At 43.3% G+C, this 20313-nt stretch overlaps 2 protein-coding genes across 3 annotated transcripts; one reads left to right on the top strand and one right to left on the bottom strand.

Annotated features, from left to right (window-relative positions):
* Positions 1-1860: 1860 nt before the first annotated feature.
* On the top strand, positions 1861-17371 carry atxn10 (ataxin 10). Of its 2 annotated transcripts, none has more exons than XM_031865711.1 (11): positions 1861-2011; positions 2594-2809; positions 3052-3131; positions 3223-3319; positions 3581-3745; positions 3898-3978; positions 4220-4376; positions 4544-4661; positions 5050-5231; positions 7081-7144; positions 8213-17371. In XM_031865711.1, exons 1-11 carry the CDS (start codon positions 1881-1883, stop codon positions 8395-8397), a joined length of 1476 nt encoding a protein of 491 aa, XP_031721571.1. In that variant the 5' UTR covers positions 1861-1880; the 3' UTR covers positions 8398-17371. The 2 variants fall into 2 exon arrangements, with proteins under 2 accessions (XP_031721571.1, XP_031721572.1); XM_031865712.1 differs by having other exon boundaries at positions 2618-2809.
* On the bottom strand, positions 11309-18271 carry wnt7ba (wingless-type MMTV integration site family, member 7Ba). Its single transcript, XM_031865713.1, has 4 exons — positions 17889-18271; positions 16550-16776; positions 13277-13548; positions 11309-12605 (listed from the first exon to the last, which is right to left on the bottom strand). Exons 1-4 carry the CDS (start codon positions 17969-17971, stop codon positions 12126-12128), a joined length of 1062 nt encoding a protein of 353 aa, XP_031721573.1. The 5' UTR covers positions 17972-18271; the 3' UTR covers positions 11309-12125.
* Positions 18272-20313: the final 2042 nt, after the last annotated feature.

Genomic DNA, 20313 nt, shown 5'->3' on the forward strand with positions numbered 1-20313 from the left:
TCAGCATGCTAACATGCTTGCAGTGACAATGCAAACATGCTAATGTTTAGCAGGTATAATACCATGAGAACCCTTTTAGTTTGGTGTGTTAGCATGCTAACATTTGCTAATTAGCCCTGAACATAACGCACAGGTGAGGTCATCAGTGTTTGGTCATAAACCAAAGTATTGGACAAAAAGAAAAGTTGACCTGATGGTGGCATTAGATTAAAAAGAAGTCTCCAAAGTATTAGGATATGTTCTGCGTAAACCATAAATGTCTATTATTGCCAGTCTATTTGATAGTTGTTGAGATGTTTCAGTTGGGGTGGACCGACTAACCATAAGAATTCACAGAGCCACGTCGCTAACATGGATAAAAAGTTATTTTTTATGCAACAAAATAGACTTGTCCCTCACTTGATACCTCTATTCCAGATGTGTTGAAAGTTACATGCCTTTTATAAGAGTGGAATAAATTGATCTTATGGATTAACAGGGCGCTTTCATCTCCTTAACCACTGTACCAGTTTAACTCGAATTTCAGACTTTGTTGTCACAAGTGCCATTATGAGATAGACCATTGGCTGACCTGTGAGACCAGATGTGACATGCTTCATTTGAGAATAAAATGCTTCATCTATGGACTTGCTTTCGACATTGATTGTGTACCATCAGACTAAGCGGCCATCTGTGAATAATAATCCTCTGTGCGGTTAATCGTGTTCATGTTTTTCACTGAGAAGAGCTTGATCCTCTGCCACTGCAGACTAAACCAACTGTCCTCTAGTTACTTTGCATAACTGAGGTTCCCAGAATAACAAAAAAAAAAAAATTATAGTATGTCTTGTTTTTCCTGTAATTCAAATCTGGTATGGTCTGATTTCCCATCACAACCATACCACTCCCAGTTTGCGAGGATATTTACAATTATTCAACTTAGAAGAATGAATTATGGGAATCCTTTACTGGGAATGTTTGGATCTTCAAATGCCTCATTTTAAAGCTGACAAATTGCTTGAGGTGGATAGCTCTCACTATCCATAATCAACCCTCTTTCCACATTGATCTGCCTTTCACCACCGCTGTGCTGTGCCTGGCCAGTGAAAACACAGGGGACAACCACGCGGCGGTAACTCCTATAATCTAAAATTCGCCACTTTACATGGAAATCCCAAAAGGCTTGTACTGTGGCTTTGCTGTTGCAGCTGCAACCATTGTCCCACAACTTATCTGGGCTCAATGTATTGATCTTCTGACCTGTAATCATTGCTTTACGTGAATGGATTTCAGATGCGAGTGCAGCTGCAGCTTACAGCCTGTACAGAACTTCTATCTCAGAAATGATTGGATGTTATACTGTGGGTCTAAGTATAGATACACAATAATACATGTAATGGGCGCTGCCTACTTGCCCAAATAACACTTTCAAACACTTTATCTTCGAGTCATGTTGGATATAGTCTGTGCATGAGGATAAATCTCAACAGACTATTAAATAAATTGTGTTTTTTTTTGCCAGAAAGAACTGAAAAGTTACTGATGCTCGAGGAGAACAGACACCAGCCAAAGGGATTGTTTATAACATAAAGTGTAGCTACATGGAGAAAGCAAGAAGCTTCTTATCACCCTAGTTTCTCTCAATAAATTACTATAACTCCAACATCAACCAAGATTTTAATATCATCTTTATTCAGAGTTCTCTCTTTAGTCTCTTTCTGTACTTTTGACACAGACAAATGACATGCATCCCCGTGCATCGCTCCAAGTGATTTGGAGCTGTGTGAAAACAGCAGCCAGCACATGCTCTGACTCCGCCTTCGCCCTGGATTGAACCAATAGCGTGCAGAGACTTATCCGGAAGTCTCGCCCAAACGAATTAGCTAAGCAGACAGGGAAACATGGCAGCTTCCACCGACAGCGACTTGGACATCTCGGCGTCTATCGCTGGCATCTTGAGTGAAGAACACTCCCCTGAACACTTGCAGGTCTTAAAAAAATTCACGGCTGCATTACGGGACAAGGAATACAGGTGCGGATAAAGGAATGCTTCTGCCTTTTTGGGAGGAAACGGAGGGTGTTAGCTTACCGGCTAAGCTATCCTGTTCATGCATTAGTCGGGCGTAACGGGTCCATTGGCTACTATTACGCAGGCTTGTTTCTTGTCCTCTCTGTGTGTATAAACAGAAAGGTGGGAGTTCATTAATTATAATAAAATAGCGCTTTAAAAAGGTTTGTAAAAACAAACAAAAGCAATTACAATACAAGCAAAAGGGATGTCATAACAGCAAGGAACAAAACATACATAACTAGCATCACAGGTTAAAAGCGGATTTAAATAGATTAATCTACAGATCTGCAATAAAGCCTTGTTCGTTATACTGACTTAATTATTTCAGCTGTTGCAAAAGACGACTGTCCCATCTTTCTGTGAATTCATTTCGAGTTCACAGAAAAAACACAGGTGTAACTAATTACTAATGATGGCGCAATACCACCAAGTATTGCATTGCATTGCAAACAGACAAAAAAACAGAGCTGTTCCTCCTAAGTTTCACTCCACATTTTCCTTGGGTACCACTGCAGTAAAGTACCTGTCCCTCCTGTTTTATAGTTGGTCAACTCTTTCTGCTCCCAGAGATGCTGTGGAGGAGGAGGCGTTCTCCAGTCTTCTGAAGGTCTTGTCCCGACTGCGTGATGAGCTTCTGGCTGTCAGCTGTGACGACCAGGACCTGCGGTCTGTGGCCCTGCAGCTGCAGCTGACCGCTGAGTGCTTCAGGGCTCAGAGGAACGCCTGTGTCCAGAGTACCCGCAACCAGAGTCTGCTCAGGTAATGGGATCAGTAGCTTGGATAGCATGAGACAGATGTAGGGACATCGCAAATTGTGTGGATGAATCAACACCTGTTTGAGACACAGTCTCAACAACAATTAAACTTTGTATAATGCAGAATTGTATTAGATTGCATTGTACTGTATGTGTTTGTGTCCATGTGCACCTTCTTTGACTAAATGAACATGCAAGGAAACGATTAAATATACACACTGATATATAATTGTCTTTTTCCTCAAGGGAGCTTGGTTTCATCGATGTATCTTTGAAACACATGAGCTTCCTTCAGACCACAGAGAGCAGAGATGGCATATTTGAACGTAAGTCTAAAATTCGGTAATTGTAATAACATTATTTTATTTTTTGATACTGAACTTAAAAAAACATTTAAATCATTCTCCATGTCCCCAGCTCTTCGTTGTGGGATCCAGTTCCTCGGTAACATGTCGGTCGGAAACCAAACGTGTAAAGATGACATTTGGCAGCAGAGCTTTCCAAATCTTCTCCTGTAAGTTTTGTGTTTTACCACACTAAGCAACACTGTTGCATACAATTGTTATAATTCACACTATGTTTATTGAGCATCCTGGTGGTTCATTGGGCAAGAACTAGCCTAGACTTAATACACATCATCCACATATCTGTCTCTTTCACCACATATATCCCTTCACTGTTGACACTAATGCACAGTCTGTACCAGTATTTATACTATTATATCAATAGTATTTATTTGTTCTCGCATTGAGTCAACCCAAACATGTGTGAACAGGCAGCTGCTCAGCGTTGATGATGAGAAGGCGGTAAGCTATGCCTCTATGGTACTCCACACATGTCTGGATGAAGCCAAGGTGGAAGAACTTTCTGATCCACAGAACATCCACCTGGCACTCAAGGTGATGGAGCTCTGTAGGACGCAGCCTGACCTGGACTGGACGTAAGAGTGTGTGTTTGCGTTGGTGTGTGTCAAGCAATTGTTAGTTTATATGTCGAAAGAGCTAACGGTGTATGTATCGTACCAAGAAATTACCAACTATTATCTCTGCTTGTTGTTGGTAAAGTTTTGATTTGGTATTTATTGATTTACAGGGTTCTCATTGCCACCCAGTATTTCCTCAAGTCTTCAGCTCTGGTGGAGAGCATGTACTCTGGGATGTCACACCATGAAAGGTACTTCACTTGATATAGTGACAGGCAGTAAATGTCACTGTAGACCAATCGGCCTCCTTAAATTACACAGAAACTGATCTTATAATAAACACCGCCCCAGCAAACCTCTAATAAAAGACTTTTAATAACAAGTTGTATGCAAGTTGATGAAAAGCTAATACTACCTAGTACACATAGAGAATACTGATTTCTAATACTAAAAGGTAAATGGATGTTTCATAGAGGTGTCTGTGTGCTTCAGAGTTACTCTATTAGAGCTGCTCTCTGCCCAGCTACAAGAGGAGGACTCGGAGGAGTGTGGCATCCCTTCCAACGTGGCTCGCTTCCTGGCTACTTCCTTCCAGGAAGGTTGTGGGGCTGTGCTGACACTCGCCACCGGCTCCGCTTCCAGTGATGAGGTACAGATAGTAAACCTGACTGATGCATGTAAACACAGAGAAGTGCCTCATGAAGTGTGTGACACGTGTGTTAACATTTAGAGAGTGTTTTTGTCCCCACCCTAATGTTATCTCACATCCAACATCCTTTCCCCATGTGACCAACATCTTGTTGTAATCCCCTGTAGGTCCTGCAGGAGGCGCTGACGGTGATTAGTCTGCTGGACGTGCTGTGTGAGATGACCTCAGACCACAGGCAGTTCATGTTCCTGCAGGACCATCCTGACCTTCTAGGGACTACTGTTGGTAAATGAAAACAAACACTCACACAACCTCTCTGACCGGATCCACAGTGTGAGTTTGTGAGTCCATTTTGGCCGTCTTAGGGTAAATATGTCATCTGTACACCGTAGACACTCCTTGAAATAGTGAAAGAACCAGATCTGTCATCAAATCACCCACAGAAAACAAATCAACACACAACCATGCCTCACGTTGACAAGCAATAAACACACAGCAAATAAGACTGACACAAATCACTTTATTGGTTACTAAAGCACCATGTCTTGTTTACATTTGTTGCGAAATTTAAATCCATACATTAAATAATAAGCTGTAACAGCTTGAATTTGAGATTGGGGTGGATTAAATATCTTGTTTGTACATCTCACACTCTTGTGTGCTCTCTCTGCAGAGCTCCTGCGGCAGGTGCATGCTGTAGGGAAGGCCAGTAAGAACATCTTCAGTGCTGCTCAGAGCTTCTCCTTCAGTGGAGACGGAGACCCTGCCTCCCAATCTCCTGTCATCAGCTTCAAGGCCCACCTCATCAGGCTGATAGGAAACCTCTGTTACAGCAATACCGACAACCAGAACAAGGTTTGGAATGAATGGATGGATGGCGGAAAGGAAGAAAAAGGGTGCTTCACACCTGTAGTTTGGTTGGGTCGAAAGGACTTACTGTATATTTGTGCAGTCATATACCTAATGTTAAACACACTGGACACTGACCACAAAGCCCTATTTACTGTAGTTAAAATGCACTGACGGCAGGTTTTCAGTTCTTTGGTCTACAAACGGGCACAAAACCAGCTCGTCTGCAGCTGTAAACTCACTGCTAACTCATATGTTGGAATGCTGGTGTTGGAAAGCACAGTTCCCAGTTCTACAATATGCCGTACTATAATTAATATCATATCCAGTATAGATATCTGCCCTTTAAAAAAACATGCCGGAAAATCTGCTTCTTCAAAATGACATTTTAACATTTAACCAAATTATGGTCCTCAAGAAGTTAAGGTCTGGAGAAAGTAAGGGTTTTAGAAAGATAAACTTCATAGAGTCCCTGAAATTAGATAATTCTTGGTTTGTATGTGTGTTCATCGGATTTTCTTTCTCTGGGATCTTGATCACTCTTAACACAATGGGGTCAAAGAGCGAGTGAGAGGCCCCCCTGGTCTTACTTCAACAGACCTTCACTAAATGTGCATGTTTACAATGCAGGTTCTAGTAACGGGCTGCTTTGTCAAACCACAGGATCTCCTGAGGACCCAAGGACAACCGAGGACTGGAAATGAGTGTAATGACTGCGAGCTTAGGAGTTCTTTCAACACAATTACTTGGTTTTGGACTGAAATGTGAAACATTTCCTCCCTCGCTTTGGTGATGTTATCGGTTTCCCTCCATCGCCATCTGTCAGCATCTCACTATTACCAGAAAGCACAGACAGATAATAAAGCGGGGTGCGGAGGAGTTGGCCTCTCTCTGTGGCACATTATAGACTCCGTTCTACTTAATAGAAACAGATCAGTGGAATGCTTGTGGGATGGCCACCCTCAGTTGGCCTCTCCAAATTATTTATGGATGCTGATCTGTGGTCTGTCAGTGGTCTGAAATCACCCCATATCTGTTTTCAGTAAGATCTCTTCCAGTAAACCAAATGTCGTTCTGTTCACCTTTGGGAAAGATTGCAATTTAAGATGCATGCAAAGCGTTTTACGGCGTGTACCGGACAGAAGTCAGGGCCCGGCCGCTTGTTATTCATCTCTTTATGGGTTTGGACGTAGTGTGTGCAACTTCAGAAAATCAGACCTGGGTGCTCGTAATGGTCAGCGACTTTGTTTCCTCAACAGTTTTAAATGAAAAAGTCTGAAAGTCAGCACTTTGTCTCGTTCCTGGAGCTCCCACAGGTATGTTTGGAGGGTAACCACAACGGCAAAGCAAAGGCAACAGCAAGCACAGACAACAATTAAGCCTATAGAATCAGACACATGATGCAAAGCAGATCGCCCTGTTGTGACGGCCTTAGACTAACCCACAACCACACTGCTGCTGCTGCATGTGAGGCTCTGCTAAGGACAGGCACATTTTTTCCTGTTTTTCACTACATAGAAAGCTTGAACATCAGAGTTGCGTAGCCAAAAACGAAACCTATTAATAATAAATTACCTATTGATTTGAAAATGCTATGAGAGTCTTTCAAACATTTTCCACATTTTGTTTTTCATAGATGTGATTTCAGGTTTTGTATTTTTTCCACTACAGAATGCCCTGATAAATTATGTAATATCATCACAAAGCAAATAGTGTATCCAGATACTACAGATTATTTATTTAGCTAAGGAAATTATCAGCAAAAGCATTATTACAGAACTGGTATTAAATTGTGGAGAACTATTTGAAAGATGTTCATTGATGTCAAACATTGAAAGTGAATGTTTCTCCTCAGGTGAGAGATCTGGAAGGCATCCCCCTCATCCTGGACAACTGCAACATAGACAGCAACAACCCATGTATCCTTTGTGAAGGTGATGGAAATAGTGACCCATCTGTGTTTATGTACCGGTACATATAATACAAGTTCATCTCAAATCATTGTTCATATTTATGTCCAGAAGTTATTTTAGTCTTTGTGTATCTTCTCCTGTCACTTTGAGTATTTGATATGGCATGCTTGCAGGCTGGTGGGTTTGCAACCAAACACAAGTGTTGTATTAAGCTTTGATTAAAACAGTGTGTGTGTAGACCGGCCGTGACATTTTCACACAGTGGTCACCACCGCTCAATAGATCTTTGCTCGCAGCTGGTTAACAGCGTCAACTGATCAGAAAGTTAAGTCAGTTCTTTGGTAACTATTAAGACCTTATTTGTGCTGTTGCATTAGATTGTACCGACTCTGTAGGGGAGGGAGTGTGTATATGATGAGCTTTTAGTGCCCTTTCTCACAACGACAGGCTTTGAGAACGAGCCAAATTCTGTTTTACTGAGTCGTCGTCATCTCCTGCTCCCGCTGGACATCCTGCTCCCGGTTGGTATTAGCTGGCTAAAGCTGGGGCAGTGTGCCAGATTGTCATTTATCCAGGGCAATAGTTTGAGTCCCGTCCCTTTGTCCCCGTGCCCCTCTCCCACTTCCACACATACAATCCACATCGTCCACCTTTTTTTTATGTAGGTGTCAGCATTTGTTTCTATACACAAGGCTGAAAAAGACTGTCAAAGAAACAAATATGTTTATGCGGGAAACTTGAGAGGGGCGAGCTGAGAATGTTTTGTATCACAAAACTTAACTTGTCTGCTTAACTGTTTTGTTTGTTGGGCTGTCTGCGTACTTGGCGACCTGAGGCGAATACCAGGCACTTATGAGTTTGACATTGAAAATGTCTGGCCTGTGTTAGCATGTTACATTGTTAACCTTTTATATATCCATCTTTCTTTTCACGTCTACATTTATTCATGAAATGCATCTTCCCTTACAACTGCTTTTTTAGAAAAATGCAAAAAAATACCAGAATGAACTCCAGTGCGTTTCATTCCGTAGGATTAGTATTCTGTTGTTGCCGTCCTTAACCAGAGACCTCTAGTTATCAGCCAGTGGGCCATCTTTACCATCAGGAACCTCCTAGAACACAACACGCAGAACCAGGAGCAGATCGCCGCCCTGGAACGCCGCGGCACCGCGGACTACTCTGCACTCAGGGAGTTGGGCTTCCTGGTGGAGGAGCGAGATGGAAGCTTGCTGCTCAAAACTGTGAGGAAAGACTCTTGAAAAGGCCTCAGAGCAGCAGCCAGGAGAGAGGGGGCGCTCGACCCACAAGCAGGTTTTCATGTGAAGTATTTGTTTAGAAAGGAGTACACTCCAGTACTCTTGTTGTGCTACAAGTCTCATTAATGTTACCTAATACTTAAGCTTCATCTGCGGGTGAATTACCTCTCCACTACTAAACATACATACATTTGGTGCCTGTCCAGAATAAGTGACAGCCACACTGCCGATAGTTTAGGAAGAACAACGCTTTAGGAGTTTATTTAATCAGAGAAGTATGCATTAATGACTTTTCTACCTTTTAGTAATGCTTCCGCTCTTGCCCAGATGAGATTTGAGGTATTCTTGAAACACAAAAGGCCGATGGGGTCCCCCTGGCGTAAAAGCAGAGGTCAAGACATCAGGAGCTCTTGTTTTGTCTTGACCTGAGTCTGGGAAATGAAGAGTTTGGGAGAAGCGAGCACATGCTGGGTCCTTTGGCCGGTCGGATGCTTTGTGGTTTAATCCAAAGACAAAGAGCTCCACGGTGTCCGGACTTTTAACTTCTCACAGACACTGATGTTACCAGCAGGGGTTGGGGTTTAATCCCGGGCCCATAGTGACTTCTGCACTAACCGCAAAAACAGAGAATGATCAAAACATGATGTAATCAACCCCCTCACCGCCTTCGCTACTTAAATAGTGGTTTCGTTGCCAGAGGGACGTTCAAACGCTTCAAACTATTTCTCTAAACAGGCATGACATTCATATTCTAATCTAAGAACGTCCGAGTGCAAAATGCAATACTGAAGCTAATAATAACCGAAGCTATGCATGTTTTGTAATTCAAAAACAATGCTCAGCATACAGCATGAGCTTGTCACTATGTCTCTGCTTCTTGTATTAAGGCTATAACAGTAATGAGTTTTATACTCAAACATAGTTAATTTCATTTTATTCCTCATAATCTTAATCTTCTATTTCCATCTTATTACACATTACTAGATAAATAAGAGATAAGGGCATGCATCAGAGATCATTAACCATCTTTAAACTCACTACTTTGAGTTTATGTTTTACACCTTTGACTCTGAACAAGCTTGTATTTGAGTTTTGCCAGACTCCATAGACGTTCTTAGAGATTTAGTGGATGCTGTACTTCCTATCTAGCTGTGTGTGTGTGTGTGTGTGTGTGTGCGCGCTTTTTCTTTTGATCAGATATAGCGATTGTGGTTCAGCAGACAATGGATGAGATCATACTAACTGTACGTCCAAAGAGTGATTGAGTGAATGAATTAATGAGTGACTGAGTGAGTCGGACCGGAGCCATTCGTTTGCAGAATGACATCGCTCCCTGCTCCTCCCGTTGCTGGATAAAGCTGAACAGTCCTGACACCTCAACAATGCGGTGCTTTGCTGGCCTGCTCACACCCTGCCCCACCCTGTTTGCTCTGCCTCTGATTTTTAATGACAAAATGTATTGAAACAATCGGCTGGACTCTCCCCTCAATCCGCCGGCATAGTGAAGGGAGCTTATTGCGGTTCCGGTCCCCAGGATTTCAGACGGCTAACAAAACAGCTGTTACTCGCGCTCGACTGGCTGGCTGCAATGCTTTTCAGCCCCACAGGAAAGAAGGCTGTGCGAGTCAGCCGGGCTGAATGAGGTGGCATGGCCGCCCGGTCACCTCCTAACACATTAGTGCACACCAGTTGAGGCCACAAGTTCTTGTGTTTCCCATATCAGCGTTTTACATCACAGGCCTCTGCTGTATTGTATCTGTGCCTTCTGGTTTGATATTCGCCGTCAACAAAAGGAAACACTTGGTCAGGGTGTTGAGTATTATTGACGCTTGGGTCAAACAATATGTTTATAAAATGCCTAATAAAGTATTGTGTGTGACAAACCGCTTTTTTTTTTTTTTTGTAATGATTTTAAAGACATGGTATAAAACTCAAGAGGCAATAAAAGGAATGCTCAAATTTTATTGGTAAAAAAGAAAAAGATACAACTGTCCCGTGTTTGTACGGGATGCAGACTTTGATTTTGCCACAGAACAAATAAACCTAAACTAGCTGAATATGAAGTCGCAACTACGATGAGTTGTTCCTAGTTACTGAAACACAGAAATGTCTTCGTTCTCAAGATGCACAACTAGTTGGCTGCTGACGCCTCCAACGTATAATATCTACTCGCAATTCTACGCATTTACTCAAATACTTAACGGTGGTTTCCACAAAATGTCCTGGACTTTCCAAATCACTCGGCTTCTACGAGCTCCGTTGAATTGTGAAGGGTCGTCTCCAGATGGACATTCTGTTCTACTTTGATAAAACACGTGGAGTATTTACAATTTAGCAACTTTGATCAAAGAAAAAAACATAAATCCCAAATAAGTTATAGCTCTCAAATCTGAAATACAATGACATTAGAAAAACCACTTGTAAATAGTGACTTTCTGTTCCATCTATAAATGACATAAAGTGCCACGTTCCTCATATAAAAATAAACTCTTCAAATTGTTTTGTAAGTTATATAAAGCCTAAATAAACATTTCTGAATACATTAAGGGTGCTGTCCAAAAATAGCTCTGAGGCCTTTGATCCTCTCGTACCCTCTTCTGTGTGGTTGGGGCACATGCCATCCACCGGTCAGGCCTAAACCGCGCTGGAAGGCCTTGTGTAAGCAGAGGCCATCGTGTGGAATTCCACGTCTCTGCCGTTCATGGGAATGTTGGATGTATCCGAACCCCGATTGCACTTCTATGGCGTTCCAACGAGGCTTACACGCTTTATCTCAGAACTCAAGAGGCCTCCGAAAACAAAACAATGAACACGGTCGGGATGGAGAGGGCCGTTCGAAACTGACAAGTTGGATGCTTAAAATAGTTTGGGAGTGTTTTCTACCTCTTTGGCTCCTGGCGTAACAAAGGGTCTTGTTTTCTGGGGGGGGCGGGATTTGTCCATGAGAGAGATGTCAGCATGGAGCTCACCGACACAACTTACTGATGTTCCATGAAAAAACGGAAAGAAATGTGACTGAGTGCAAAAGAAAAATAGCTAATCTTTAGCGAAATACACCACAGACAACTGCTAATGAATAAACAGGGAATAGCAAAGAATTCAGCGGCTTCGTGGCTGTACATGAGTCCACGTGACTGAACTGTTTCAGTAGCAATTTAAGATCATAAAATAAATGGAAAATGAGTTTATCTATCCTATAAGACTGAGTTCGAAAGATATTTTTTGACATAAATAATTTGTGTTTTATTTTCAGTGTTCAAACAGAATACAGTGTGAGCGTACAGGTAGAAGTATTCCACTTCCATCTTTCAATTCTCAGTCTTCCGTCGTGGCCGTCTGGAGCGCTTTGCTGTTGTCGCATTTCCGATTAGCGTGTTCCGAAAGTCTCCTCGAGATCCAACAATAGTCCTTGTTGTTTCTCCTTTCCTGCAAGACATCCGTGAGCTACGTCTCTGCGAGATGTTGTCTTCCAAAATAGTGAAAATCCTCTCAACTGCAACATGTTTGCATCATGTCACAGTTTTTTTTTTTTATCTCTTTCAGGACTTTTTCTTTTGTTTTAAAGAATTCCAAAATAGGATGTAAAAATGTGCAAATTGTTGAATAAATACTTCCGAGTCCTTCACTTTCGAATTCCGCTTTGTCATAACCCTCTCACCTTCAACCGTTGTCCATTTTCACCAGCCTCTCTCTCTCTCTCCCCTGCTTCCAGTGCCCCACTGCCTCATCCCCTACTTGCAGGTGAAGACTTCTGATTTCTCACTGCACGTGTTGCACTTGACGAAGCAACACCAGTGGAACTTGCAGTTGCACTGCCAGATGCGCGTGTAGTGGTGCGTGTCGTGACCGCGGCCGCAGCACATCAGGTTGCAACCGTCCGTGAGGGTCGAGGTGCCGTTGCACAGTCTCCCCCGCGTCCCCGTGCTCCCCGTGGCCGTGTCCTCCTCGCAGTAGTTGGGCGAGCGCTCCAGGTACACCAGGTCCGTGTCCGTGGGCTTCTGGTAGCCCCGGGCCTCCTTGAGTCGCAGGAAGGAGGGCTGGCGGAGGCGAGAGGCCCGGACCGGCTCTACTTGAACCGCGCCGCTGTAGCGCTCCTTCAGCAGGTAACCGAGCTCTCTGAACTTCGGCAGGGTGATCCAGCAGGTCTTAGTGGTGCAGGAACCAGACACGCCGTGACACTTGCACTCCAGCTTCATCCTCCCCTCTAGCATCTGATCACACAGAGAGTGGAAATTAGGTCTGTGTGAATTTGAAGAGGTGGTTAAGAGCGGAAAATCTATTCTATGTGGTTAATTCATAAATGGTCATTTTACACACGTCCGCAGCTTGACTTTGAAACGGTTAATAGCCATTGCATTGGCCTTCACATCCGTCTCTTTTGGTGAGCTGGGCTTTCTGCGGACACTTCGGCTTTCAGCGCTCCGTCCAGTATGCCAACTTTATGTCAAAAAAAAAAAAACCTGGGGAAAATAACTCGTAAACCAAGACTGTAGTCTCTAATTAACTTTACCTTTCTTCAGACCACAGAATGGCGTGACAGCCTGAGAGAAGTGACCAGAGCTGTTGTGCAACCGTACGTACACGTATAGAATTACACTGTGGTTTCAGCCAGATTTATACTGTAAATATATAAATATTTTAGATGACAAAATTGACAGGTGACTGTTTGCCCTCGTGACTGAGCTTGATGTTAATGTGAAAAAGATTACCTTCACATTTTTGTTATAGGACGGTATGATTATTGAGTCATTAGAACATCTAGTGACTCCAGAGCACGAGTCAAATCGGGCTAATATATTTATAGTAATAAAGCAAATACACAACAGATAACTTCGATCGATGTGATGGATATAGTTTGTTTCGTCAAACTTGCTTGCATTACCTTTCGCCCCGCCTCGTTGTTGTGCAGGTTCATCAGCCGGCGGGCGTTTTTCTTGATCTCACGGGCGTCCACGAAGCGCCGCGAGAACTCCACGCCGTACTTGACATCGGCCGAGCAGCCCCCCCACTTCCAGCCCTCCTCTTGGTCGTGGTAGCCCTGCTTCTCGCGGTCACAGCCGCACTGGCTGAGGTTGCCTTGGCTGCAGGCGGTGGTCACTGCGTGGGCAACTCCGGCTGCAGTGATGGCATAAGTGAACGCTGCCTCCCTGCTGCCTGGAGAGAAACGAGCAGAATCTGAGTGAATATGGAAAGGAGTCATGCAAGTACTCTCTACAGGCAAACTACTTTAAATTGAGTAGATATTCTACAAGTAGTACTAGCAGTCCTTTACCTAGAATGGCGAGAATTGCATGCCCATCATACAGTTACGCTGTTATGGCACCAGCAGGAGGATTTAGGTTTGCTTGACCTTCATCCTTTATCAAAGAATGTGTTGAATTATAGGAACACTGCACCAATTTTATGCATGAATTGCGGTTTACTTGTTATGACAAGTACTACTCAGTCCATGAGACATTTGTATAATGTCTTCTGTGAAATAACCCCCCCGATGATACCTGTGTGGGTTTTTCTAACTTGAACTTGAACTAAATTGATGAAGATGTAAATCCTCCTCCCAAACAGTTGCAGCAAAGCTAGTGGGAGGTTTAGAGAGTTTCCAAACAACGCGTGGCCCAGATAAGGAGTCTCCGAGTTCAGGAGTCTTTTAGTCTTAAATACCGTGCTTAATGTTTCATGAAGGCCATTCAAATAGTTTGGGACAGTCCCAAAATATATGGAAATGATTTGCCTTTCTTGAGCCACATTGGCGGCAATGCGTCAAATTCATATTCTTGTAGTTTTGGACAAATCCCCCCCCCAGCCTTCTCACAAAGCCTCATTCCGGCTTCTTTTTCCACTTGTCTTTAATATACAAGGTGTTTACATTTTTCGCATAAAAGAGAGCTTTTTATAATTAATCAATGTACTTATTTGGCACTGATTAGATACAACTCATGTCACTGTATCAGAACAGTGAAGACAACACAAGTGACATCTACTGGCTGACTGGAGGAGCTTTTTTTTTTTCTGGATCGGCGCTCACAGCCTTGCTGTGTCTTGATGGTATTCATCAATGGAGTTTCTCACGCGGCTTAAGTGTCATTCTGTGTCTGTCTTAGGCGGTCCACATTATTATAGCAAATGATACCGCTGTGTTGCATGTCGAAAATCATCTGTGGCCGGCCTTGACTGAGATGTGCCTAGCCGATCCAAGCTTTAGTGTGTCACCATTTGAACTTGAGAATAAACACATTTATATTTATGGCATGGAAGGGGGAATTAATTTATTGGCACAACAATTGGTTATAGGATATCCTCCCTCTCCAATCAGGATAATGCTGGGCCTCCTTCTTCTCAACAGCCCAGAGTATTAATGCGTGCCGTCTCTGGTAGAGGCGATTCTAATGGCTCCCTTCCAACCTGACAAACTCACTTGCAGGAACCATCGGGCCTGCGGTTCCCCCCCGGCCCATAACTCATAACAAACCCTGAAGTCTTCTCTCATCAGGCTAAATCCGCGACCCATTCGGATATATTGTATGGTGAGCATTCTCTCAAGGCATCAGGCGCATGCAATAGCCAAACAGCCATCTCCCCGCACTGTGATTTGTTTTGATTGCACGGCAGTGCACGCTGGGCTCCATTGTTGCCATCCAGCTGCTGGAGCTGACTTCAATTAGTGGTTAGCATGAATCTCTCTGCTCTTTCTCAATGCTTAATGAGTTCACAGGCCCGGCAGGTCAATCAAATGAAGTGGTGGATGGTACGTAAGCGACACAACAAGGGGGGTAAGGCTCTGGCTTGCATTTCCTGTTTTTTTGGAAAATCGCAAAAATGGTACACGGAGATGGCAAAGACAAAACCCATCTTACTGAGAATCCATGACTTTATTTGTACAATTGGTAACAGTTTTTCATTACTTTTTATACAGATGTAATAGGATTTGAGTCTTCCAGAAAGTACTTATTTGTCTAAAGTGTCTGCGAGGGGAGCACACAAGGGCCTACGCTGGGTCCAAAGCGTCTCTCCGAGCTCGTTTACACACCACAAGAGAAAAGAGACATTCCCGCTGACAAAAGAAATAAAGGGATCCAGACGTCTGTCTGCCTGTGTCCCGTGTTGAAGAAAGTGATTGCTCCCAGGGCTGCTAGATTAAACACGGATCCAAACCCACAGCAGGACCGCAACAAAACATTTCGGACTCGAATACAATTTATATGAGAGGTTCACATTAGGAGAAAACGGGCTTCTGTGAGAAATCAAACCGGGAAGAATGTTGACTCGGAGCAGCGAGGTGTGTTGGCTTGTGTGTTCATAGATTGTGTAGGTTTGATATAGAAATGCTTTCAGGAGATGCCACACCCAGATAGGCATTAGACCCTGCTTTATAAGGTAGTCTTCACATTCCATTCATGACTGCTTCGCTGTGACAATATGTGTGTTGCAAGCACAGTGATGTCACACACAGATTTAATGACACTTGCGAGGCCTTTTGAGTTGCAGTTTTTTTTGTGTGTGTTTTAAAAGAGGCAGAGAATTTATTTTGCGGTCGCTGCATTTGGTATTCCAAACAGAAATGCTTTTGTCAAAGCATTCCCACCCATCTTTCAGTCTTTTGGGCCACTTAGTTGAGCTACGCTGCAACCTTTTCTCACGCCGCCGACAACAAGTACAGGAGGTTCGAGGACATTACGAGGAGAATAATGCTTCAATGATTGGAAAAAAAACAAGCAGACCACACAGCTCAGTTGTGGTTTGGTTAGGCCAATTAAAAGTACCTGTTGACATTAACCTTTACATGCCTGTGCAGATTCAAGCGACGCCAAAAGGAGGGACGCGTCGCCCTGATCACACATCAGTTCACACTCGTGCCTCAAAGCTGAGATTTTTCTGTGGCTAAGCTGACTGTTGTCTAACTCATGTAAAAGCAGTTTTGCCCCTGGGGGTTTATCTTGAACCTTAGCCTCCTCGTTGCATCGCTCTCCCCTCATTTCCTGTCATCTATCTATTGTTAAAATATCTAATAACGGCATAAAAAATGCCTAAAAACAAACATTGTTGTCCCAGAAAAATCCTCTGAGCAACGTCCCACTCAGCCTACTTTTCTATTGACTACATCGAGAAGAATATGTTTAAAACAACTTTAAAGAAGCTGCGTTTCAAACAGACTGACCTACTCTCAGCTCTTGTCCAAAGACAGTCCTCTGTCCCAGGGCGGAGCAGTTCCACCGGCCGTAGCGGAACTGGTGCTGACACTCGTTGATGCCCAGCTGAGCGCCTTCGCCGATGATGATGATGGCGTCGGGGCGACTCTGACAGAGGGCTCTCTGACGGGGGGCCAGTCCCGGTATCTTGTTGCAGATGATGTTGGCACCTAGAGCTACCACGGAGGACAGCGCCCTAAGGCAGAGAGAACAAACGGGGATTAATGAGAAGGGGAATTGAGAACAGATGAGACATGGAGAAACAAAAAATTTACCTGAAAACATACGCAGTGTATTGTTTGAATTCTGGGCCCTGGTTGAACAGGACTTGGCAACGATTTTGGGACAATAAGCACTAAGGTTTTTGTTCTTTTTTTGGCTAAAGTTTTCATGACAGTTGCCAGTCCATAAAGACAATCCCAAATAATCAAAACCAAATGAGAAGATATGAGCAGACTCCCATCATGTATAATCTAATGGACCTTCATAAAGACATGTAAGGGAACAATAGTTAATTTGGGTCCAAATCCAGTGCATTTCTGTCTGCCTCTCTCTTTCTGTCCGTGTTACAGAAAACATGAACCACCACAGCTATTTCAAGTTTCAGGGCCTGCCCTTGTTATGAATGAGAGGCATGTATGGTGCAGCAATCATTCGCTTTGTGAGGGCCTGGGTCTTTTAATGCCATAAGAAAGAGCTCATTCCATAGGCCCGCGCCTATATAGGCAGAGCATGAAGTAGTCCAATATGTCTCTTTTCCATATGCGGCTTTCCAATTGTGGCTCTTGTCTGACGAGGTGCTCCTATGACAAAGTCATTCTGGTGAACCCATAAGAGCAGGTTATCTCATCAGCTGCCTGTACATGTGAGAATCAGGTGGATTCAACTTTGGATTTAATGAGTCTAATCATCATTGACTCTTCATAACGAGTCGATTTATGATAACAAATTAAAATTACACAACTGCTCAGAAATACGTGGTAGCACGTGATTCCATTGTGGAATAACAGGAAGACGATACACCACACAAGTCATTTCCCACCAATGTTTTCAAAATTGTGGTTGACTGAAAATAATAGTTGCATTTTTTTTTTTCATTTCTGAAACAATCTCTCTGCAATAGCAGAACAACATTTAGCAATTTTAAAAAGAGATTTAATAAAACACCTGCAACAACCAGCTAATGCTCTCCAGGCGCGATCAAATGTCCCCGCGCGTAATTGGCCAATTTGCGCGCAAGGCACAACTAATTGCTAGCAAACGTATACGTGTGTTTGAGTTGACGAAGTGCATGGATAAGAAACCTACAGGTAGCTACCGCTGGTGAGGATGAGGAAGATCTGTGGGTAGTAGATGGACAGCAGCGCACTGCGGGACGAGATGATGAGCATGGTTGCGCATTTAACACAACTGGCTCTGCTCTCTTGCGGTTTCGAAAATAGAAGAAGAAAAGAAAAAAAAGTCGTGGGTAGAAGTATATCCTTTAAAAAAAAAAAAATCGCAGTCCAAGAGTTAAACGCGGGAGCGATCGTCTCTTCTTTCCGCTGTGTGAGGAGGTGGTGTCTTCAGCTAGTGGAGCCGTGGCGCGCTGCGGCAGCTCCAAGCTCCGCTGTCCATGTGTTGGAGATGAGAGGCTGCATCCCACGGCCGAAGTGCGCTCTGCCACCTGGACCGATAGAGGACTGGGTTGGAAAGAGGGGGTGGGGGGGCAGAGTGGGTTCCGGATGTCTCTAAAAGTGAGACTATTGTGACTTTGGAAGGCACCAGCCCCCGGGATGAGTCTGCACCGCGCATCCCACCGTATCCCCACCCCCAACACACCTCCTACCCCCATCTCTCTCTCTCTCCCCCCTCTCCCAGTCATAGTTTTTTACTCTTTCTCACCTGTGACCCTCTGGGTACAATCATTCCACCATGCCACCCAAAATTCATCTTAAATGCATTTTAAACGTGACATTACTCTTCTGTAACAATCAATTTCTGTAATATTGCGATCCATAATGAATTCACATATTCATCCTTGTCTCCGAATAAGAGCGTGACCAAGGCACTTTAAAAGAATAACCACACATGACTTATCTCATCATGCCTTGCATAGCTCCTGGATGTTATTGTGGCATGATTTTTTTTTTGACTTCAAAATAACATGGAATCCTGTTTTACCTTTACCATGAAGTTATGAAACAGTTTGTTGATGTGGGAAAGTGGGCCAAAGAGGGCGGGAAAAGACATCTAGAGTTGAAACCATCGGTTGATAAATTCAACATCCGATCGACAGAAAATGACTCTGCAACTATTTGAAATATAGATTTAAACTAAACATATATGGGGACTGTTGGGCTTTATGTATCTGTTGACTCTTTCTGACATACTTTTAGGCAAAGCGATTAATTGGTGGATCGGGAAAATAGTCACCAAACAACAAAGATAACAACCGTTAATAAAAGACTATGGATTAACTTTTATGTCATGTATCACCTGATGATATGCATTATAAATCCCTGCAGGGAATACCTCCTTGCTGAAGTGCTTCAGTCAGTCAGTTGATGAGACTCTGTGGGCTTCCAGCTCACATGTTCTGCTGGTGCATCACCAACAATACGCCCTCCTGTGGCCGCATGAAGGAAATGTCATCATCCCAAAACATCTGGCTCGACGTGATGCTGGAGTGCACAGCAGATCATAGACTATCGGTAAGCTGCAGTTTATCAAGTTCTACTTTTTAATGAACAAGGCAGAAAAAAGAAGACCTTTCTCATTTGGGAAAGAAGGAGAAGTTGCCTTTTTTTTTGGGATTAAGAGCTATGTGACATTTAGACGCGACATTTTTTCAGCATGGTGACTTTTGTTAAACCCAGTCTTTGAAGTGAAGTGTCGAGGTGTAAGCCGATGGGAAAGCCAACAAGGACGGCACAAAAGGAATGTATGCTGATCCGTCCTTTTAAAGATGTTCCTTGCAAACAGCGCCCTGTTTGCCGTGGAACTTTAAAGAGTTTTTTTTTTTTTTAAGTACAATGGGAGGGGGCCATCCTGTTCAGTTCCACGGCACCTTCAAAGGACGAGGGCTTTTATAGGTCTACTACACAGAGTGGACGGGGGACAAAGTACATATCTTCTTCGCTTGTTGTTGACATTTTGTCGGCCGAAATTTGAGACATTCTGATCTTTACTTGAGCGGAACAAATAACCACGAGGAGATAATATGAATAAGATTTGTTCCGCAGTGCGATATCAATCGGAACAAAAGTGAGAGACCCTGGCTTAGAAAACGATTGAGGGCAGTTTGTGGAAATGCACCTTTTATTTTAAATTCTCTCTGGCTGCCAACCAAGCGATTTGAGAGATTGCAGTGATGTGGAGCGTAAAATAATAGAACGCTTTTCATACTTTGGCTGTTATGAGATTGGCCTGATCGTTACGCCCACTCAAACTGTGTGTAACTATAGCTGCAGTCAGATATGCGCCGTAGTGTCAAGAATGAGAAGCCGCTGTGCAACTAAACCGGACCCGTCTTGGCTGCCGAAACCTCGTCACAGGAACTCCATCGACGGCTATTTCAGTGGACGACTCACAGATAATGTCAGCAGAGGCAGAACCCTTTGTGTCTATATCTATCTATCTATCTATCTATCTATCTATATATAGGCCCATATATCTATATCTATATATCTATATCTATATCTATCTATATATATCTATATATATCTATCTATATCTATCTATCTATATATAT

The sequence above is a fragment of the Anarrhichthys ocellatus genome, unplaced genomic scaffold (assembly GCF_004355925.1).
Source record: "Anarrhichthys ocellatus isolate YVR2014 unplaced genomic scaffold, GSC_Weel_1.0 scaffold33, whole genome shotgun sequence".
Taxonomy (NCBI): domain Eukaryota; kingdom Metazoa; phylum Chordata; class Actinopteri; order Perciformes; family Anarhichadidae; genus Anarrhichthys; species Anarrhichthys ocellatus.